This window comes from Mus pahari, chromosome 11 (assembly GCF_900095145.1).
Source record: "Mus pahari chromosome 11, PAHARI_EIJ_v1.1, whole genome shotgun sequence".
Taxonomy (NCBI): Eukaryota; Metazoa; Chordata; class Mammalia; order Rodentia; family Muridae; genus Mus; species Mus pahari.
In genome coordinates, this window is record NC_034600.1 from 26823443 (window position 1) to 26847982 (window position 24540).

General features: G+C 42.9%; 1 protein-coding gene across 1 annotated transcript in view; it reads right to left on the reverse strand.

Annotated features, from left to right (window-relative positions):
* The window catches only part of Iqgap2 (IQ motif containing GTPase activating protein 2), a 264615-nt gene that overhangs the window by 81227 nt on the left and 158848 nt on the right, over positions 1-24540 (reverse strand). The window contains exons 8-13 of the mRNA XM_029544180.1: positions 24329-24507; positions 22514-22601; positions 17973-18136; positions 14972-15132; positions 9280-9404; positions 3191-3354 (exon numbers count right to left, since the gene is read on the reverse strand). Coding sequence (XP_029400040.1) covers positions 3191-3354; positions 9280-9404; positions 14972-15132; positions 17973-18136; positions 22514-22601; positions 24329-24507 — 881 coding nt within the window. The remainder of the gene's footprint in view (positions 1-3190; positions 3355-9279; positions 9405-14971; positions 15133-17972; positions 18137-22513; positions 22602-24328; positions 24508-24540) is intronic.

Sequence of the window (24540 nt, forward strand, 5' to 3'; positions counted from 1 at the left end):
GACACAGTGAGCCTCTCTCTCTGACACAGTGAGCCTCTCTCTCCGACACAGTGAGCCTCTCTCTCTGACACAGTGAGCCTCTCTCTCTGACACAGTGAGCCTCTCTCTCTGACACAGTGAGCATCTCTCTCTGACACAGTTAGCATCTTTGACACAGTGAGCATCTCTGACACTGCCATTACCACCCTCAAAGTGCAAAGCAAACATAGGTGGCCCCAATAAGAATAGGTAAGCAAGATTTCTGTTTGTTCTTATGTTATGCTTCATGCTAATGCTGTAGTTAACATGATTACATACACATGTAGTCATAATGCCATTAACATATTAAAATATATAACAATTATATATTACATATTCTTATTTGACCCCTATTATAATACTATATAATAAGTATTCCTTTAAAATGTGTTTGTTTATTTGTTTGTTTGTTTGTTTATTTAAGACCTAGACTTTTTTATGTAGTTTTGGCTGTTCTGGAACTCATTCTATAGTCTATACTGGCCTCAAACTCACAGAGATCCACCCACGTTTGCCCCCTGAGTGCTGAGATTAAAGGCATGAGCTACAATACCTAGCTACAATAGGCATACTTAAAATTTTACTTTTCATGTGTGAAAATAAATGTTTAGACACATGGTAGCTTCACTAAAGTCTCATAGACAGGACCTGAACCATATCTAACTATAGCAGAAGCAAGGTACTTGCAGACCCAATACAAGCTCTCAGCTACTGCTTTAGCACCGTACCTGCCTGTGCCACCTTCCCCACCATGATGGTTACGGACTCGCCCTCTGAAACCATGAGTCCCAAATTAAACATTTTCTCTTAAGTTGCCTTGGTTGTAGTGTTTTGTCACGGTGCTAGAACTGTAAGAGGGAGTCTTTACCTTCCCATTTACTGGCTGTATTACCCTGTGCCCCGACTTCATTCTTTCAGATGAAGCTGCATCCGCTGTTGGCTAAAGCTTGGCTGAGCAAGACCTTTGTAAAGAGCAGTCCTTGGGAAAGCACAGGAGAGAAGCCGGCTGCCAGCGCAGACCGAATGCCCTGCCTTGAGTCACAGATCTCTGGACTTCCAACGAGGCCACTTCTTAGTGTGACACAAACACAGTTTACATTTACCAATGGAAACCCTACATTCATTCTTTAGAAATCTTAAACATCGAATCAGTAGAAAAACAGGTTCAACAACATCTCCCATATATCACACCCTTGAAGTCTACTTTCCAGAAGTTTTTTCTTCTTTAGAAATATTTCACAAACATTTAAGAGCATGTCTCACCCTCCCAAGGATGTATATCCCATTTTTATGTATACTAAAGTATGTCAGTTTTCTTTCTTTCTTTCTTTTTTTTTTTTTTTTTTTGTTGTTGTTGTTGTTGTTGTTTAAACATTTAGGCCATCTGCTGGACTGGGGATTTCCCCAGTGGTTAGTATACTTGATTGCTGCACAATATGTTAGGTTTGATTTCCATCATTCCCAAAGGGAAAATAATTTATTAAGGTCCTTTTTTTTTTTCTGTCTTTTCTCCTTGCTGTACAGGATGTCTCTCTCCATTTGTCTTAACACACCATGATATATGTTTCTCAGCCAGGAGGACACAGTCATGGTCCCAGAACCAATCACCTTTCAGAAGAGGGTTGGGGGGGGGCAGTCACAGGAGACGCGAGTCATGTTAGTTATAATTTTGCTGTCTGTTTTGGTGTTGGTGCCCACGGTTTATGCTATAGGTACACACATACACACAAGAATCAAAACACAGTGCTGGAGATATGGCTCAGCAGTTAGAAGTCTTGTCTTCCAGGGACAAGAGTTGGGTTCCCAGCACCCAACACCAGGCAACACACAGCTAGTTACCTGCTGTTCCAGTTCCAGAAAGATCCAACACCTCTGATCTACAAGTACACGTGCACTCATGTATACATATCCACACAATTAAAAATAAATCTCTTAAAACCCCACACATACACATATTTATAATGTCAGTAAGATATTGAGATATAAAAGCACATTTATTTATATATTTCATATTCTGGCATAACTGTCATTGTAATATTACAGGGCAGGTGTTATTCTCATTTGATGCATGTGAAAATAAGCATATGGAGATGTGGCAGCTGAGGCCACAGAGCCAGGATCTGAATGGTGCCTGACTGTCTCCCAAGCAAGCAACTTTTCCTCTCAATGCTGTTATTTCACTGTCTGCCACAGAGACAGTTATTTAACTCCTAGTTCATTATCTCAGAACTCGTGATGATGGGGAAATGATTTCAGGGCTATTATGGGAATTAAATGAGAGATGCTTAGCTACCGCTGCCCTGCCTGCAAATAGGAGATGCTCAATCCACACCTCTAACCTGTGCTGTAACCACAGTGCTTCTCCTGCTCCAGAGGAGGCAGAGCCTGGGCTCTGAGGGTGGTGGATCCAGGGAGCTACTATTCCTTCCAACTGGGTTTGTACATATCCAGCTGGGATATGAATGGCAAGGATGGCCACTGTAGCTGGTGCCATCACTTCCACTCTTGAGTGCTAGGTCCTACAAACCTTAATATCCAGCCCCGTATCTTACTAAGAGTAGTAAGTCTTCCTGGGACCCCCTCAGTATAAGTCCAGATGTAAATAACATCACTGCTCTTCAAGAGGACTCCAGGTGAGTCCCTTCCCATGCCTAGAGCAGAGTACTGCCTGTCCTATGCTGACCCCCTCGCCCACCTGCTTAACCACCTCTTCCTTCTCCTTCAGGCATGGCTCCTGTTCTATCTCCATGGCAACCTCTCTAAAGATTCTGGAACATAATATCTCCACACATATTCCCTCCTGCTCTCCCTCTGCTCCAGTCAGTTCCTGACTATCCTGACCATAAAGACAGAGAACTTTCAAATAGCATCAATGTGCCCTCTGCAACCCACCCCCTACCCCCACCAGATGCTAGGCACTGCATGGGAACAGAAGACGGATACAGGAAATGCCCAGGGAACTGTACTCTGGAGAAGAATCCACCCACAACTGAGTTTTTAATAGAGGAGAAACAGCAATCCCCTTTGGATCTGGATCTTTCTGTTTGATAGCAGGTAAGCAACCTTGGTTTATGTTCATTCACTGATATACGAAACTCATGAAATTTATGAAAAATGGATCAGAAGTCTTCCGTCTTCCAAAGTTAATGCAAGAAACGTAACTAAAACCTACCCTGAGTTTCTGGGATTTTGTATGGAACAGAACATCCTGGTAGTGTTGGGCGCAGTCTGGGTCCACATCTCTGATATTAGCAGTGGGCAGCAGCAAGGTATCTAAAGTCTTCAGAGGGTCCCCTGCGTCGATGGCGTCATTGATGTACCCGAGAACTACCATCCCTGCAGAGAGAGGAGCAAGTGTTCTAAGTCACAGTACCATACCCCTTCCTCCCTCGTGCTACAGGCTACAAGGAGCTGAAGACAGACGCCGCGGTGCTGCTGGAGGTAAGAGGTGAATGCAGAGAATCAACTGCATTTCTGTATGTGAATGATGTGCAATAGACTCCAATCACAAATCCACTTCAGTGGGAAAGTAATGCACACTTAGGAATAATTTAGGAAGCATGACACGCATAAACCAAGAACTAGGAAACAACTCAGTGGCAACCAAAACACAGGGGAAGGCATCTCATGGCTGCAGACTTAAGACAGTGTTGTAAAGGCAGAAGTACACCTCCAGGGGGTTGTGGAGAACTGGGAGGAGAGGTTGTGGTAGGGATGAATTGTGTGAGAGAATTAAACAAAGAAAAAAGGAATACTCCTCAAATTGACAAATTGATAAATTGACATACAGTTCCGAGGAAACTCCTACAAAACAAAACAAGACAAAATGACAAAACAAAACAAAACAAAAACCCTGGAGCCTTTTCACAAATTGGAATGTGATAAACGACCCCAGGATGCACAGAAAACACAGGGAGCCCAAACAACCAATGCAATCCCTAAAGAAGGAAATGCCAGCGGACTTTCCCCATTTCAAAACTCATTACAAAGCTACAGCGACTAATTCTGCAGAGTGCTGGCATGATTAAAGCCATACTGATGAGCAAAACAGAACTGGGGATCCAGAAATTGTCCCTTCTGCTTATGCTCAACCGCTTTTTTTCTGACAAGGTTGCCAAAACAATTCAACGGGCAAAAATAGTCTATAAAGACTGTTGCTCTAGAGCAACTGGTGCTGGGTCCACCATATACCCACCTGTGCGAACACACTTGGACTATATATTAAATCCTGCACACAAATGAACTTAAAATAGAACCCAGGCCTAAATGCAAAGGCCCAAACTAAAACTTAGAAAACTCTCAGAAGAAAACACAGGGACATCATCTTGGTGACTTCAGGCTGAGTAATTAGTTTTTTGGCTATGGTATCAAAAGAAAAAGGAAGAAAGAAAAAAAGGAAAAACAGTAAGTACACAGGCCTTTGTCAAAATCAGACCTTCTGTGCTTAAAAGTTCTCTATCGGAGAAAATGAAAGGGCAGTTTAAAGACTCAGGCAAACTTCAGTTATTTATATCCAACATGACTAGTGTGCTGTATTCATAAAGAGCTCCTATAATTCAACAATTAAAAGACAGCGACATCAATTTAAAATAGGCACAGGATTTAAATACACATTTATTTAATGACGATACACAGATTCAGTCAGTATAGGATATATATATGCACAATATATTAATTAGGAAAATGCAAGCCAAGACACAGTCTGATGATGTCATTTTGTAACCACGGGGACGGCTGTAACAAGAAGGGATCATTCATAATAAGTGTTGGTGCCACTGGAGAGAAAAGGACCTGTATGCATTATTGGTGAGGATGGGAAATGATGCGCACACACTGGAGAACAATTCCGCAGGCCCTCAGAATACTAAACATAAAACCCCCATGTGATCTAGCCACTCTGCCTATGAACACCCAGTTGAAAACCCAGCTTCACATAAAACCTGGAAGGTTTGTAGCAGCATAATTTATAATAGCTAAAAAGCAGAAACGACTCAAATTTATATCAAAAATAATGAATGGATAAACAAATGTATTTCTATAGACTAGAATATTTTTTGACCTAGAAAGGATACACTGTGAATGAGTCCTGAAAACACACTAAGTTTAAAAAAACAAAAAAACAAAAAACAAAAACAAAGCCAGACACAAGAGGCCACTATGCACTTAAAACAAAGTCTGCATATGGGGTGTTTTGCCTGCATTTATGCCTGTGTACCACATGTGTGCCTGGTGCCTGTGGAGGCCACAAGTCAACCCTGGAGAACCTGGACCAAGAGTTAAAGAGGGCGATGAGCTGCCTTGTGGGTGAGATGCTGGGAACCCAACTGGGGTTAATCCAGAGGAGGAGCCAGTCTACTGCCATATCTCTCCAGCCTCACCTCTAAAAGGCAAATATTATGGTTATGTAATTTATATTTTAACAAATGTATATTTTTAGAAGAGGCATACTTTTACATATGAACAGCAAGAGGGGAACTATCTTAGTATGATTCTAATTTAAACAATACGTTACAGGAGCAATGGATAAGACCTAGATAAATTTAATGCAGATGTTCAGAAATGAAAATGCAAAAATGTACCTCTATTTTGGCATTTAAATGAGTAATATTTTTCTAATAGTTGATCTTACACTGTTCTAGGAATGAAGAGGCTTAGCCCTGAGGGAAAAGAGTTATCAAAAACTCTTAAGAGATCATTCCAGGTTACAAGACTTAAATGTGTTTGAAGTTTATAAAAATCAACTCTATTTCTTTAACATTCAAATTAAATGAGTTTCAAATATGAGGTGAGCCGTGGAAGTTTGTACTGTTCACATCCTTTCCTACGTATAAACTGGAGTGTTCGGGAGATGTTAGATCATTCATTCACTAGACACTAGTATGTGGTCTAAATACTTTCAAACACCCCATTCAAACATGATCTTAGCAGAACCAAGTGTGAGAAAGAAGATGTCCACATATCCCTAGGGCTTGTCATCTGGCAAGGCTTGCATTCCAGCAGACCAGATGGAAGCCACCTGCTTAAGTTCTCGAGAGTGTATCCAACAGCACAACCTGCTGAGGTCATAGTAAATGATGTCACAGGAGCCGAGAAGCCTACCCAGAAGCCCCTTGGTCACACCTGCCTCACTCTGTTTATACATGTCAAGGTAAATTTCATATGAGTAAAGATGGCTGGGCATGGTGCTGTGATGTTCCACGCCAGTGACAGCGCGTATTCTTGGGGAGTGTGAAGTAACCTAGAAGGAATGGCAATTTGCCAAATTTTAAAAGCAACCATCTCAAAGATGAAAACCTTCTTGTTGAGGCTATATCCTAAAATACTATTCTTCAGTGGTTTTGTCGAGAAACATGGGGTTTCCAGGAAGACATCAACTAAACATCCAAGTCCGGAAACACATTTAGCAGCCTGTTATTGGATCCGCCTTCCATTTAGCACGTCTCTTAGCCGCAGGCCCAGTGTGGGCCACAAGTAAGACATGGGAGTGGACTTTGACCAGCAGGCCAGGACCCTGTTCTTTCATAATTCCCATGAAAACTCTCAGCGCTTTCAGATAGTTTGATTACTGTATTGTATGACTCTCATTTAATGATCATAAGGCATTAAAAAGAACAAGAAAGGGACGATGAGAGAGAGAACAAACAGGTCTGGAGGTAAAGAGAATACGAATTTCATGGAAATAGTGCAGGAGACCAAGGGAGCAGGAGAGGGACTAGCGCTGTGTGTGTGTGTGTGTGTGTGTGTGTGTGTGTCAATAAGAGCAAAGCACATCGATGAAAATGTCATAACGGGAACCCATTTCTTAGTATATAAACCAAAACTTAATCAAAATTTAGCTTTTTAAACTATCCCTTTAATCTGTGATATTAAACACAATACTTCAGAAATTCTAAATAAAAACAGGTGTTGAAGATGGGGAAGGTACCAGAACATGAAGTAGGAAGGAGGCTGGGGCTAGAAGAACGCAAAAGGGGTGTGGTGTGGAGGAGGGCGGAGAGAAAGAGTAACAAAGATGTTTGAATAATGTCATTACATAGTATGCTGACTTTTAAAATGAAAATATTTTTAAATATCTCAGGAAAAAGAAAAACCAAGCCAAAGTCCATACAAATTAAATACTGTATATCAGACTCCCCAAGTGTTAGAAAGGGGACAATGTTTGAAATAAGCTCCCTGAGGACGAGCATGTGCCCTCCATGACAAGATGTTGATGGATGGTGGGAATGGCCGTAACAGTCGAGAGACTTTAGTTACAAATCACTTCTGCTTGCAAAAGGCCACTGTCTCCTTAAGGCATTCAAAGACTTGATTAGTTCTCTTCCCAGCAAAGCAGAGGCTGAGAAGGGCGCTCTTCCCCCTCAGTCATTGTGAAGGGTAAGGAAACCAGTGTAACTGTAGGCAGTGTAACACCTGGGTAGGCAGCAGCACACGCAGACATCCCCAAAACAGACCCAGAGGAGTTAGAAAACACAGATGGGACCTGAACATTTGCTTTGCCTACCAAGAGAAATTCTACTCAGTGGGACTCTACCCCAGAGTGTCAGGAAGCTCAGAGTGTAGATGTGGGAGTCCAAAATTAGGGCAGCAGGACAGAGGGCCAGGGACCACTTTCTGTAGTAAAACACATACTCTCAGATATCCATGCACACACAGAGCAGTGACTTCCACCACCTGCACCCCCCAGGATGCTGAACATCTGCTCAAATCACTGCTTCCCTCTGGAGTAAAATCTGGCAAGAGCTCCAAGATCCCAAGCCAACACATTAGGCAGCCTACTCAAGGTGTCTAATTGCAAAGATTTTTACACACCTTGAGGACAGGAAATACAGAGATGGGGAACAGAGAGCCGAACTGTCCCAAAAGAAGCTTAGATGCACACAGGACATGAGAAGAACAGAATCATGACAATGTCCAGTAAATTCACACCCACTGCACACCATGAAGGCAGTCAACATTTTCAGTGGGATGGAGTCCAAGGGGGGTGGGAATCCTTGAAACGCCAAAAAGCAAACTTGGCAAGATGCTCCTAGGAAACAGCCAAGATTAGCTGATTGGAAGAATCTCATGTGATTCCATTATTCCAGAGCTGGATGTAGCATTGGGGGACCAGATCTCATTCTCCAGCCAAGCTCATCAAAAAAAGTTTAAGACTAGTGAGAGAAGTGTCTGGTCCATCTGCAAGCTAGAGCAAGCTGAAGCTGTTGTGGCACTAAAAGCTATCACTACCCTGACCATGTAAACAGCTAGATTTGAAACACTCTGTGAGAGACTGGGAATGGTATCCTTACCTTTTAAACACAAAAGACTTTAGATGTTTCCTTGCATACTGAGATATAGAGAAATGAACCTACAAATGAACTAAAGTACACTGGGATCACCAAGTCAAAGTGGTATTGATGTATGATTATTGCATAGCCCATAAATACATCCCATAATGCCTAATTAAAAATAAAGCTGGGTCATGCATGAGCACAAGCCTGGGGAATGGAGGCAGGAGGATCTAGCCAGCTTGGACAATATAGTGAGATCTTGATCATAAAAAAAATAAATAAATAAAAATTAAAAAACAAATGAAGCAAGGAAGAGGGTGAAAGGTAGGGGGCAGGGAAGAAGGAAGGAGGGAAGGAATTCTGCGCCGGAAGGGAGGCTAGTGGTTTGATTGGTTCTCATTCATTGCTGCTAACAAGCCCACAGGCTTGCCTTGCCTTAATGATGTAAACAACCCGGAGCCTGCACTTGTTCATCCATGATGCAGATGTGCAGTAACTACAAGAGTCACCCAGTTTTATGTTCTTTTGCTGTTTGTGTAAACCACAGGCAGAGAAGAAGGAAGCAAGCTGACGTCAGGCTACACGCTCCTGGGACTTTAGCGTTCCATGCCTGTTCATCGTCTTAGAAACAACAAATTATCATGATATTTGACCATATGGTCAGATTATACTCCAAATGATCATTCCTAGGGCTGGAAAATACGTCAAAGTTCAGGAAAATGTGCAAATGAAAGGCAAAATAATAAAGATGAAGTCTTCTTTAAAACATAACTATGGAGGTGCTTTTTATGTTAAAAAACTGGGAATTCGATTTAGTTTTCTATCTTTCACGTATTTTGGAATATGTTTTGCACAAAACTATTATAATAATTGAGAGTTAATTGGATGCTCCCATGAGCAAACTCTTAGAACTCTCATCTAGAGAATACAAAGCCTGCACACACCCACTGTTCTCCGAGTTCTCTACAGAAGGAATATGTTCCATACTTACGGTCATTTTCTTCTTGAATCTGGTTATTAATCATATCAATACAATTCTGAATTTCATTCCAGCTTAAGGTATCTTGCCCTTGGGATAATGCTTCTTGTTTAACAGAGAGTAGTGCATCTGCATAACTGGAAGAGAAAACGGTAAAGCCTCAGCTCAGACTTCTTCCACTCCTCACATCCTGCTTCTCAAGTGCTACCCAGGGGCCAAGGGGAGATGCTGCAACCAGCCGGGCAGAAGAGAAGATCATTCTAAAGAGACACTTTGTATTTCTAAAGAGATACTTTGTGTCTCTCAGTCTATTAGAATGTTCAAATGATGGAACCCAAAGAAAAGAGAATTTATTCTGGGAGAAGGGGAACTTATCTCCTGGAAAGAGACTACATACAGTTCTAACAACTTGTCAGACTATCTTACAGGACGAGACTCAAGCCAGACAGTGATGGGCCACTGGTGGGCAGAACCACACCTTTTCTCAAATTGCTTACATGTGCATATACTTGGCTCTCTATTTAAACTTTGATCTCACTTCAAGACCCCTGAGATGGATGTGGGGGTTTTCTGGATCTCGTTGTGGCCATAGCGGATAAGTTTTCTTTTCTGTTCTCCGTTTTTAACTTGGATCTTTTAATTGACTTATTGAGTACAGGTGGTCAGGCCTGACTTGGGACACAGATTATGACCTCATTGTTCAAGAGCAATATCCTGAGGTTAGACAAAGAGTAGACAAGCGGGTAAAATTGTCGTGTACAGCTCTGTCAGCACATGTTAGACTGACTTTTATGGTGTAGGCATTTTTCTTTTTTGCAAATGCATTTTATTTTGAAATCATGGGTCTGCATGGGTCTCTGTGCCCATGGAGGCCCTGGGCACTGGACTGCCATGCAATCAGAGTGACGGGCAACTATGAGCTGCTTAATATGGGTGCTGAGAACTGAATTGGGTCCTCTATGAGAACAGTACGCAGTCTTAACGCTAAGCATCTTTCCAGCTCCACTGTCGAAACGCGGTCCAAAAATGAAGTTGTGTAAGGAGAATCCTGAGTGCTTGTGAGAAAACTCTTAAGAAACCAAGACAACAGTCTTGTGACCTCAGTTTCTTCAAACAACCAAAGTTGTTCCTTCCAGGTATGTTGGATAAGAGTGAGTTTGCTTTAGATTATTAATTACAACTGGATATTGTTATCTGTTTATATGCCTCCAGGTTTTGACACATGCAGACTGCGCTTGTGATTGTATATGCTTGCAATCATGAGACCTTTACTCAGGTGACCACTCTTAACCCGCAGAGTATAAACTGTCTGATGCTCTGAATAAAGTGGGCTCTTGCATGAAACTTTAGTCTGCCTCAGGTCCTGTCCAGCTCTGGAGCAGCAAACACCCCACTACTAGTGTTTTATTCTCCAAAGGTTTTTTATTTTTTTTTTTTTATGTCTATGAAATGTTCACTGTAATCAAAGCTCCTCAGAACCCAATCTCTTATCTAATCCAAGCAAAATTAAGTCCTCAACTACACGAAATGACTTTCCTTTTCTCTTCCCTTCAAAATTCTGGAATCGAACCCAAATCCTTCAGTGGCCTAGGCAAGCATTCAGCCACTGAGTTAGAGCTGAAGGCCTCTTTTATTTTTATGTTGGGATAGGGTCTCACTGAGTTGTCTTGCTGGCTTCAAACTTGGTATGTAAGCCCAGGTAGCCTGTGACTCTACTCCTCCTGCCCAAAGTGCCTGAGTAGCTGAGATTTAGCAGCATATCATACCTAACAAGCCCACCAAGCGTTGAAAGCCATGAATATACACTTCCAATAGCCTTGATGAACAACTCAGAAAGCTGTGATACACCTCCTCAGCATCACAATGCAGGAGTTAGAATAATCTAGATTCATTTGTCACCTGTACATTTCTGATTAGTTTTTATTTTAAATCAAGGAAAATGTTACCGTCTACTACCATGAAACTCTCATATATTTTTTTTAAGAGTCAATTTTACCACTGAAAATTATACAGTTAATGTGGCCAAAGTAAAGAAAACCAAGAATCTGTACTGTTTCATCTTTTGTTACCAAGGAAATAAGGAACAGTCTTTTAGGTACATGATTCACCCGTGGCTTCTGACTGTAGCCCTGAACCTGTGAGTGGAAGAAGTTAAAAAGAATTCTACAATGAGCCTAAGTGTGTTTCCCTGGAGGTGACAAAATTCCCCAAAGTTCTTCATGCTTCCAGGTGACACTGAGGTGTCTTTATACAATGTAGCTTAAGAAAAAAAAAGTTCTTCAAAACAGGAAGCAGTGATGACAAATGACAGACTCCAGTGGAGGCCAACCCAAAGTAGGCCGAAATGGGCCAAGGATTATGCTTTGAGAATTTTGCCTCACAAAGTCACAAAGAAGTTATGTCCCTAACATCTAACAAGCAGCACAGATGAAATCAACAGCAGGGACTCCTGGTGATCTGTACTGGCTAGCCTTCCTCAGAGACCAAGACCATTCTTTAAGAATGTATGAAGCCTTTTGGGGCCTCTTGTGGACTTAATAAAAATCTAAGTGATGGCTTCTTGGAATCCTTAAGGACTGGAATAGACAATACCCAGGATCCCTTTAGAAGTGTACCAGTGAGCCAAGGGAAGGGCTTTAGGAAGAAGCCTGTAGGACTCCACAGGCCCCTCAAGTGAAGGTCCTTCAGCACAAAGTCACCACTGCAGTGTGTGTGTGTTAATATATATATATATATATATATATATATATATATATATATANATATATATATATATATATATATATATATATATATATATACACACACACACATATATATATGCTTCAGCCAGGCCGGCACTAACAACACTGGGCCCGCTGGCCCACTGTTATATACCCCATAGAAGTCCAAAACCATGATGCCACTAGGACATGGACCAGAGGGGCTCAACTATGCACTAAAACAAGACTGTTCTTTTTTGCTGTTATTGTTGGTAGTGGTGGTGGTAGTGGTGGTATGTGTGTGTATGTAATTGTATAAATTATATATATGTAATTAATATATATTATATATGTATTATATATAATATATATTATTACATACATGTATTATATATATATAAGTAATATATATATATATATATTCACATATACTCACACAGATATATGTAATTTTTTCATATTGAAACAGTCCCATGTAGCCCTGGCTGGCCTCAAACTTGCTATATAGTCAAGGAGAATTCTGAACTCGTCTTCCTGCCTCTGTACCTTCAATGTTAGAATCACAGGTGTGCACCACTCTGCCAGGCTGACCCCTGTCCTTAAGTTATTATTATATCATGAATTTGGCTCGTGCAGGCTATGTGGGTCTCAAATGGAGTGAGCCCCTTTCCTTAAGTGGTATTTGTAGATAGGGGGCAATTCTGATCAATAGAGTGGACGGCTGGAGAGGATGAAGTACTGTCAGTCAGAGGGCAGGTGGCCTGTATGTTTGACAATTGCTTTGCTAAGAGTCACTGTTACATGTAAATCTCCCAGGAGCCAGCAGCTGTGTCTCCTACTCCAGCATCAGGAGGGCTCAGAAGTTGGTTAGAGAAGTGTGACTGGTGACCTGAGGAGGAGAGGAAAGAGGTGGGAGCTTCACTGGGGACGCCGCGACTGCACAAAGGGAGAGACACCGCTATGAGGGTGGTCCCTGGAGACGGAGCCCTTTGCTGAGGACTGGACACAGAGATCAGCTGGGCACAGGAGGTGCTGGCCAAGGGCAGAAGAAAACTTGACCTCAGACAGATTTCTAAGCTTGGAGCAGCGTCTGCCATGATTGACAAGAGCAGTGGAGGAAGGATATTTATGCCTGGGAAATAGATGCTGGGGGCTGTGTGAGAGCAAGAGGTTTTGTTCAAAGAGAACAAGAGGAAAGATTTCTTCAGGATGACTAAAACGGGCATGCCACTGTCCCTCCACTTCTTTTCTGCCATTTTGTACAAGCTCAAGTGACCCATCACCATTTCCTCAGAATCTAAGAACTCTCTCATTTTCCTTTGCAATTGTGCTTGATGCAGCTCTAGCTATTGGAGCCAGTTTAGAATCACTGGCTAAATTTTCATCAGGATCTGGGTAGACATCTCCCCCTGGTGGTCACAGCAATTCAGGGGTCACTCATCTCCTTTCCTTTGTCCTATCTGATCTCTCTTTCCAGGGCTGAGTGCTTTGTATGTGTGTTAAGGCCCTGCCCTCAGAATCCAGAAGCAAAAAGAAAAGACAAATCTCTCATTTGTCTTTTAATTCCAGCCTTAGTAGTCTCTGTAGGTCCACTGCAGTGGTCCGCGGGACTAGCAAATGCAGCTATCAGGGACCGGAAAACCAAAGTGCTTACAAGGCTCTTTTGGGCCATCAGAGGAGAGAGTTTGGGGCTCCACTTAAGGTCCATAACCTTATTAGTTTCCTTGTCAATAGAATGGATACATTGTATGTATAGCTACTTCTAACTTTCATAAAGAAGCTGGAAGGAAGGTATATTTTTCTTCTTCTTTTTTTAAAATTTAAGGTGGCACATGCCTTTAGTCCCAGCACTTGGGAGGCAGAGGCAGGCAAATTTCTGAGTTCGAGGCCAGCCTGGTCTACAGAGTGAGTTCCAGGACAGCCATGGCTATACAGAGAAACCCTGTCTCGAAAAGCCAAAAAAAAAAAAAAAATTAATTAATTTAATTGTTTTACTTATTCACTTTACATCTCACTCACTGCTCCTTCCTAGTCACCTCCCTCCTATAATTCTTCCCCCTCTCCTCCGAGCGGGTGGGCCCTCCTAGGTATCCTCCCTCCCCACCTTGGCACTTTAAGTCTCTGGGAGGCTAGGTGCTGCTTCTCCCACTGAGGCCACACAAGGCAGCCCAGCTAGTGGGACATATTCCACGAACAGGGGACAGCTTTGGGGACAGCCCCTATCCAGCTGCTTTGGACCCACTTGAAGGCCAAGCTGCACATCTGATACATATGTACAGGGAGGCCTAGGTTCAGCCCATGTATGTTCTTTGGTTGGATGTTCAGACTCTGAGAGCCCCAAGGGTTCAGGTTAGTTGACTGTTAGTCTTCCTGTGGAATTCCTATCCCTTTTGGGGCCACAATCCTTCCCCTATTCAGGAAGGTGTATTTCCTTCCTTTCTTTCTTTCTTTCTTTCTTTCTTTCTTTCTTTCTTTCTTTCTTTCTTTCTTTCTTTCTTTCTTTCAAATTAGATATTTTATTTATTTACATTTAAAATGTTATTCCCTTTCCTGGTTTCCCCTCAGAAAATCCTCTATCCCCTCCCCCCTTCCCCTTGCTCACCAACCCACCCACTCCTGATTCCTGGCCTTGGCATTCCACTACACTGGGGCTTAGAGCCTTCACAGGACCAAGGGCCTCTCCTCCCATTGATGACTGACTAGGCCATCCTCTGCTACATATGCAGCTGGAGCCACAAGTCCCACCATGTGTATTCTTCGGTTGGTGTATTTTCAACAGCTCCTCTAGGTATTAACTTGGGATAAAGTCAGTTGTTAATACAAGATGATAATTTTGTCTCTAGGAGAGGGGGATAAAGAAGCCTCTTATGGCAGAGTGGATCACTCTTGAGAAAATGCAAACAGAACATATGGACTTTTCCTGCTAAGCAGGGGGTGGGGGGAGGATCTGCCAAGCACTTTTTTTTTTCACCCTGAAAGAGCATTTGGGAAGTGTTCCTTACCGGTCCACGTGTGCCTCATCCAGATTGTTGAAGCCTATGGTGGGGCTTCTGAGCTGGTTCTGCACAGCCACGAGGTCACTGTTCTCCAAGGCCTGGTTGAGCAGAGCAACAGCAGACAACATTTCCACGGCAATCAGGAGCTCCTCGTGGGCCAAGTAGTTCTGTTGGCAAACACAGGGCAGAGTGAGCTCCCGGCATCGCATGCACGGCACAGATGTGCCTTGGACACGGGGTGTATATGACAATGAGCATTCCCACCTGCTTTTCATTGGCTCTCAGGAAAGCCAAGTAAATGGCTCCTAGGTTCCCTTAGATTATTGTTTTGGGGGCTCTGTTATGTATAACCTACAGTTACAATGTCACAAATATGTATCCCATGGCTGATCTGTACTCCCAGAGGTGCCGCTTGCCTCCAGGCTCCATCCAACCTGGCAATTAAGCCAGTGGTTAGACAAAATGGGCTGAGAGGTCCAGTTAAGATCTCAGTACAGTAAATGACTGGAAACTGGGTCCAGGAAAGAAGGGCTTTACCTAACTAAATGTTATAAACCTGGAAAATACAAATATGATCTTTAAGCTGAGGAAGTTGACTCTAGCCCCCCAAAGCTAATTTTGTTTTCATAAATTGGGTAGAAACTTTAAAATGTACTATAAGATTTAGATATTTGATGCAATTTAAGGTAAAGCTATGGGGGGGGGAGGGTAATCTATTTGGATTATTCATAAATGTGTTAGCTCCCAGAGCATCTTTTTCTTTCACTACTTTCTTCCATTTGATCATTTTATATCATTTTAATCAGTTTCAAAAGGGATAGTTCTTTTGTTATATTGAAGCGAGACAACTTAAAAAGAGTTACTTTAAAAACTGAATATACAATGATGTATTTAGAATATTATGCATACAAAGTATATTCATATTAACATACACATTAGAGCTTTCTGGATTGCCACAGAAAATCTTAAAACAAACTTATTTCAGCATTATAAAGCATGTTTCATGTTTTATAGCAAACAAGAAAGTGTAGCAAGCAAAGGAGCATTTTATCTAAATGACACAGATGGACCATACATTTGCCACCTGATGCCACTGTGACTGGCTTCAAGGTTACAGCCGATGCTTAAGTACTTCCTCTCTCTCTCCTAATGCACTATTCACCCCTGTCCAGAAGGTTAAGACAAAAGGACAAGAAAGGAGGAGGAGAAAACTTGGCTGCTGTGTGGGTAACACTGACCCATGGCAGGGCTAGACTTGACTGAGTTTCAAATCTAGGAGAAGTGGGAGAGGAGAAAAAGGACAAGTATGATGCTTAAAAAAACAATCTGTTTTTTTCTTTTAGTATAAAGTATTTATTTCTAGGTAGAAAATGTGTGTTAAAGTGAGGGAGGTCTTGAAAAGTAAGAATAAACCAACGAATCCTCTAATCCAGGGACTGGAGAGCTGGCTCAGCAGTTAAGAATTCTTTCTGCTCTTCTAGAGGACCTGAGTTCAAATCTCAGAACTGCTAGGAAACTTATAACTGTGACTCTAGTTCCAGGCTAACACCTTAGACTTCTATAGGCACTCTCTCTCACACACACACACACAGACACACACAGATACACANNCACACACACACACACACACCTTTTTAAAATATACACCCCATAACCCAAACATTTTAGGCTATAATTGCTTGTTTCTAACCCACTAAGATTTATAGGTGTTATTCACTATAATTGACTTTTGAAAAATTATGTAATATGTATCATTTTCCAATACATCTCAGTCTCTGGCTTTTGTTCCAATTAATGGGGACCTTTTGTGATGATCATTATTCATTAATTTATTTACCTGCATTTATTGTGTGTGTGTGTGTATGTGTGTGTATGCAGATGTTAGGAGCAACTCGTGAGAGACAGTTTTCTCCCTCTACTGTGTAGGACCCAGAGATCAAGCTTAGGACCTCAGGCTGGGTGGCAACTGCCTCGTACTTATCAGGCTATCTCACAGGGCCTTATTATTTCCCTACCATCCTTTACGCTGGCTACATGGTAATCCAAGCACAGGAAAAATGCCACAAATTAAGTATTCTTCTATTAGTCTCCGTCAACAAGGAGCTAGATTCTTTTCTCTCAGTCTGATAGACACATTGTGAAACATCTCTGTGGCTAAGCTTCCTGTTTCCTGTTCTTCAGGCTTGGTTGTCAGAACCTAACAGAATCATGAGCCTTTGAGACACACCGGGCACAATTTCACATACCAGCTTCTCTCCAGGTGCCAGCTGCTCCATATTTATACCCACACCCGGGCAAATATCTGAATAACCACTGATCTAATTTTACACACACACACACACACACACACACACACACACACACACACACACTCATTTTCATTCACAAACATTTATATGAAAATGCCTATTTAATACTTTTAACATACTAAGGATCATAAATTTACGAAAACCAAAGCCATGCTAGTAATGCTCCTAGCAGCAGATTTCTAGAAATACTAATTTAAAGCACATTTCAATACAGTCAAAATTAGTCCACATTATTTTTAATCTCTGTGTGGGCCTGTATGTGAATATGTGTCTGTAAGCGCCCTTCCCTTGGAGGCCTGAAGCATTGGGTCTCTCTGAAGCTAGAATCCAAGCAGTTATGAGCTGCTTAACCTGGGTACTTAGAATAGATAGATCTTGGGTCCCTGCAAGAGCAGCAGGAATTCTGAGCCCCTTCTCAGCCCAAACATATACACAGAAAGAAATAGCAATAGCCTGTTCTCATGTGTGTCTGTGCACACTACCCCTGGATTTGTTATCTATGCTCCCAGCATTTTCCTCTTGGACTAAAAGCAAGAGTTAAAGGGAAACTGAACCCTGGGACTGGCACCAGGGACCATTGTGGCTGGGTCTGTGTAACAGTGGGAGATGCTGTACCCCTGACCCTGACTCCCTGCTTCACTCAACAGCCTTCCTTCTTGCTGGGACTCGGTATTAGCACACACGTAGCTGTGCCTCACCGATGTGTTCTGCTTCTGAAGGTTGAAGAGTTCATTTTGATACATAACAGCAGCAAAGGGATAGACAGTGGGCAGCTGGGCTTCCGGTTTCTTCAGGGCAAGCAGTGTGTTCTCAGGGTCACCTTCCTGAAGGACAGCATTGATGTGGTCCACGGCAGCCAGCCCTAGGGGGTAGGGGGACATACTAAGTGAGAATGCATGCTTTCCTCTGTGGCCAGCCCCTCTCTTCCCAAGGTCCTGATGCAAGGCAGTCAATTCCCACAAATTCTGAAAAGCGGCGGGTGGCGGTGGGCAAAGCTTTGCAAGTCAGTTCAGTGTTTCAAGTCACTCGGATGCCTCAGCCTAGTTCAGAAGAGAACTGCAATACCAATAGACCTTGAGTTTGGATCATTGCTGCTAGTGTGACATCCCTACAAAAGTCTTGTGTGTGTGTGTGTGTGTGTGTGCGCGCGCATGCGCGTGCATGTGTGCCAGTGTGTGGGCACAATGTGGAACTCAGAGGATGACCTCGGATGTCAGTCTGCATTTTCTACCATGGTTGAGACAGGGCCTCTTTAGTCATTAACTGCCACTCACTCCCGGCTGGCCCAGAGGCTTCTGGGGTTTTGCCTGTCTTTCTGCCTCTCACCTCCCCATAGGAACAGTAGGTTTGTAGATGTGTGGCATCTCATCTTATACATGGGTTCTGGGGATTTGAACTCAAGTCTTTACACGTCTGAGGCAAGCACTTTACCCACGAGGCCATCTCTTTGCCCCACCACACCCCCAAAACTTTTCTTTCAGGAATGGCTCTTTTCTCTCCTCACCCATAATGCTGGCAAAGTCCTTGTTGTGTGTCTCATTGGTAGGTAAGGCTGGAACACAGTGTTTTCTGTATGTTTACTCTGTGTTGTTCCTTGTACTGCCTCACAAGGAAGTATAGGAAAGCATTAAGGTACGTGAAGACCAGGAACAAGCCTCATCCTGGTGCTGTAACCTCTCAGGGGATCCGTACATGGTAAGCCCACAGCAGAATTTGATACCCTGCTGTCCTACTATCCGAAACAACCCTAAATGCCTAATCCCTCCATCAGTTATAACATTCAGGTTACAAAGAGCTTCAGCACAGGGGAAGGGGGCTTGGAACGATGGCATCAGCAGAGTTTCAGAACACAGAAGCCCAACTGCTGACCCAACAGGGGAATCAAAAATGAGCTGTCCCTAGTCAATGGAAAACCTGACAGAGCCTCCAAGATTTGCTTTCTAAGGAAGGCATCTGGGTGCCGGGAGTAACAGACATGCGCTAGTCCATCTTCCTAATGGTATGGCCAGACGGCCCTTTTTGACAGGAAGACAGTTTATCTCCTAAGGAGCATCCCTGGAACTTTCTACTGAGAACTATCACTTAATAGCAGGAAACATGACTAATGGAACCCTTGAGGTCACCCCCTACCCCCCAAAATTCACACTACGCTCAGCACAAAGGATCCAGAGAGTTCAAACATTTTTCTTTTATTCTTAGAACTCACTTGGCAAAAGAAAAAGAATTCCAAAAAGGCAGGCTTGTGAGTGCACTATGTCCTGCTTTGTTAGGATTCCCAAGTCTTCCAGCTGCATGTGGGATTTACCTGGGGTTACCCTGGCAGGATTTCTCTTCGCCTCTGAGAACTTCTTAGACGCAGGTTTGTAAGATTGGACAGTAAATAATTTTATAAATATGTTCCAGAAAGTCGTCTCCTTTGAGTACCCTTTGAACTACTTTTCCTTGGGGCTGGAGAGGTGGCTCGGGGCTTAGGAGCCTTTGCTCTTCTTCCAGAGGGGCGGGGTTTTGTTTCCAGCATTCATATGGGGGCTAACAACCACCTAGAATACCATTTCCAGGGGAGCTATTGTCTTCTGATCTCTGTGAACACCAGACATGCTGTGTGGTATATGCACATACACACAGGAAAACATTTATACATAAATAAAATCTAAATTATAAAAAAGAAAGATCCTATTTTTCCTGTTTTTTTTTACCCCCCCCCCAAAATTGTCTTTTTTTTGCATTCTGCATTTAATAAAACTCCCAGTCCCAATGTTGACAGAATACAGCACGTGGAAGGTCTGTGACAAACCTGGAAGCAAATGACTGCAGTGCAAACACAACTGAAGTCTCTGAGGAGGGGGCCGCTGACCTATGCACCAAAGCATCTACCAAGGCCCTGAGCTGGCCACTATGATTTTAAGTGCCCCAGCACTGATGTTGTAACCTTCAGGGCTGGGACGAGCCTGGAGACATTCTGATACTTTACTTGCAGGTTTTAAAGTTTATGAACAGCCCACAGTCACACCATTGACTTCACAACTTTCACTGGACAACACCACTGGACTTTCACAACCACTGGACTACAACCTTTCCAGAGATGAAAATTTCAGAAGACCAAAGCTATCAAACAATACAGCACTCTTACCAATTTTATCTTGTGCTAATGGGACAAATCACCCATTGCCCGGTATTTTAAAGTGGAAATGAAAATATAGCCGGTTTGGTAAAATCTGTGTTCAGAAAGTTATGTTACTGGATATCAAGTAGTTATTTATAGAGAATTTTATTAAACACATAAAAAGAGAAGGCTGGTTAAGTTATAAACATTTCCATCTATAGGACTATATCTCCTCTTGAAGTTTGTGGAGCTCAGATGGCTCGTTTGCAGTATTAATTTCTTCCTGCAATTCATTTCTGCCAAGGATAATGAATATCTCAACCTTTACAAGTAGAGGAAGAAAGCCCTGAAGCTGGGCTTCGTATATCACCACCCGCATGTTCACGGTTTCTTTTTCAATCGTAGAATTCCCTTGGCAAGAGAAATAATTCCAGAAAGGAAGGCTCGAGATTGTGATATGTCCTGAAGCTTTCCAGCTTCAGGATACTAAACAGGTAACAAAAGAACATAAGCGTGCACCCTAAATTTGTAAGGAATCGACAGAAAGACAATAGCAGTGGCTCTCATGCATTTTGAGGGAGAGCTAAAATCTCGAGCTCAGATGTTCTGTCGGACACTGACATGGAAATCTGCATTGGTATCCTTGATTCCTGCAGGATGAGCCTCTCCAACAACTTAGGAGCGAACCTGTCCGTCAGTCCTGCAGGTGTGTATTTGAGTGTTCAGAGCAGTAAGGAACATCCCCAACCCATCTAGGCAGAGACATAGAAAGCAACTTCCGGACTGCTCTGCTTGGCAGACAATCCAATTTTAAACTCAGTAGAAGTTCATGTGATCTGTTAAATGGATCCAGTGGCCTTTCATGTATTAAGAATTTGGGGAAAATATGGGCTATGTATATTAATACAGAGAGAATAAATATCAGATAGAATTGCTTACTGCCTCTTCTGATATTCAGATAAAGATAACTTTGACTAGAGGGAGGGGAAGTCTAATGATTGATGGATCTAAATTCACACCTGATCATTTTTAACTACCTGAGTTTTCTGGTTTTGTTTTGTTTTGTTTATAGTTTGTCCCAGTTAGATTTAACTCTCAAGTTGAAACAGCCTAGAGTTACCTAAGAAGGGACTCTCATTTGAAGGGATGCCCAGATCACATTGTACTGTGAGCCTGACTACCGGAGACTCTCTTGATTACTATGGATATAGGAGGGTTCAGCCCACGTTAGGTGACACCCTTCCTTGTATCAGAAAGCAAGCTAAGCTTTCTAAGTACAAGCCTGCAATTGAGCTAGCAAGCAGAACTTCTCCATGCTTCTACTTCTAGTGCTGGCTAGCTAGTCTTAGGTCAGTTTGATACCCAAACTGTTAGAGTTATCTGAAAAGAGGGAACCTCAATTGAGAAAATGTCCATAAGATCCAGCTGTAAGACATTTTCTCAATTAGTGATCAAGGGGGGAGGTTCTAGCCCATTGCAGGTGGTGCCATCCCTAGGCTGATGGTCCTGGGTTCCGTAAGAAAGCAGGCTGAGCAAGCCAGGCAAAGCAAGCTAGTGAGCAGCACCCCCTCCATAGCCTTTGCATCAGCTCCTGCCTCCAGGTTCCTGCCCTGCTTGAGTTCCTGTCTTGATCCTGACTTCCTTCAATGAACAGCAATATGGAAGTGTAAGTCAAATAAACAGTTTCCCACCCAGCTTGCTTTTTGGTCATGGTGTTCTGGTGCAGCAATAAAAACCCTGACAAGGTAGATCCCCACTTTGACTCCCCTTGGAGACAGACTGTGACGCAATCACACAATCAAGCGCAAGGGACCACTTTCATTAAATTGTAATCTTTTGCTAAATAACAGTGTCAGTTCTACGAGGGACAGATCCAAAATGACGCACACCACAGGAAGTCAGGAAAAGAAGCAGTTTCTAGACACTTTGACAGGTTGTGTATGGACCAGCAACAATACCAGTGTGAAAGACTCATTGGGAAACCGTGGGATATCGTGTCACAACAACAAGAAGTGTTGATGAGTCCATTACATAAGGCAGTTTTGCAATGTTATGAGCGGGGAGTTTTGCAGATTCCAGCAAAGAAAGCACACACCATATAGAAATATCTATTCCCAACAGACACTCCTCACTTACTGTTGACTGTATTGATGTTGCTCTGAATTTCTGCCTGGGTCAGCAGCTCCTCATACGCATCTCTCTCTTCCTCTGAAATACAGCTGTTCTGCAAAACAAAATCTTCACTGATCCCCTGAGCCTCGGTTCAGTGTTTCCAAAGCAGGAAACTCAAAAGATAAAGGGCGCTTGCACTTTTCACTCCTCGCAATCAACACGAGCGCCTGTGGGATACCTGCTCCACGAAGGGCTCTGCAGGGAGGACCAAGAAGTACACAGACCAAGAGCATGGGGGGCTGATCTGTGAACAAGGCTAAGTGTCTAACAGGGAGCAATTAGAAGGGATCAGCCAATGTGGCCGTGCTTACAGAGGCAAAAGAGGGAAATACTGAAAATTTCATTTGAGTTTGTCTAATAACATTAAAAATCAGCGATAGCAAATATGCATTGAAGAGATTACAGTCTAGTTAGAGGAATACAGTCAAACTCATTGAGAAAGAAACATTTAAACCGTGGTAACAACCGAGGCACACCTGGAGGAGGAGGAGTGGAGATAAGCAATGGGCTGACGGCAGGTGGGTTTGGTTAAAAGACAAAGGCGCAAAGCTTAGTCTGCGCGTTTTCCTTAGACAGAAGACAGTCTGTGCATTGTAGAGAACACCAACCAAAGGCCAAGCTAAACACTCAGACTTTAGTTTGCTTGTTTGTTTTGTTTTCTTGTACTTTGTTTCATTTTGAGACAGGGAACTCAATCTGTAAACCGGGCTAGTTTTGATTTCATAGAGATCAGCCTGTCTTTTTCTTCGAAGTTCTGGAATTCAAGGTGTGCACCATCACACCTGGCCCTGTCCTTAAGTAGGAAAAAGACAGGTTAATCAGGACAGGTTGTTAGTGAGGTGATGTCGGATCTGAATTAAACACGAACTCTTCCACCTCATCTTCGGAGAAGGGGTTAAGTTGGAGGGTGACAGGAAACCAGAGAGACCCAGGTGGGAGGGGTGCTACTAGAGTCCTGGGGAGATCTTGGAGGTCAGCCTGTGAGACTGAGAGGCAATGGATTCAAGTTGGTAGGAAAAGGCCGCAGAATCCAGCTAGGAGCAGGAGGGGGGGCAATCTAGACAAGTTGATGCTCCCCTCAAACCAAGGAGGCAGAGCGCAGAACAGTGCAGGGCGGGCGAGTGGAAATAAAGATTCTTCCTCTGTGGTTGGTATAAGGCAGGGATGCAGAGGGCACACTCGGCAGGGGTGGACAGGATGACATGGGAGGGGCTCACTTAGAGCTATTAGCTCATTCCTTCAGCAAGTGGATGGCTCAATGGAGGAAGAATAGAAAAAGATCAACGTGAGAATTCCAACAGAAGGAGGAAGAAGGAAGAGACTCGAAGGTCAGTGCCGAGAACTGTTACATCCAAGACTCCCAGCAGGCAGGGAACAGAGCCTCTCAGGGTAGGTGGGCCACCGGCATGCTGAAAGCTAGCTTGCAAGAAAAGTCATCAAAGAAGTAATGGAGCTTGGAGCGCAATGAGAGAAGCCTTGATATGGAATACAAGTTTCAGTGTGGACGAAGTTGTCGACCGAGACGATCCAAGGATGGCCTAAAGCTGTTGTCTCTAAGCTTATCACATGATATTCATTCTTTTAGTGTCCAACATGAAAGAATATATTATGTTACTTAATTTAGGGTCTTCTAACTCTTCAATCCTACTCAAATGAAGAAAGACCACAGCCAGTTGATTTACAAGTCATCTCAGTCAACATTCGTAACAGCTTTCCGAGTTAGAAGCCCATCATAGCCTTATCGTTAGTATACGGATCACCCCGACTTCAACTAAGTACCTTCAGTTTTGCGCTTTCCTCTTTTTTCTTTTTGGCTTCCCACAGTTCTTTCTGGTACTCCTGTGAGAGGCTGTCGTCCACACAAGTTAACATTGCGTTGGGGTTTCTTAGTGTTACGATGGTCTGCTTGGCCACTCCCTTTTCAATAGCTTCATTAATGGCTATGACTGCAGCATGTACTGAAAGGGAAAGAGAAAGGAGACTTCTTTTGA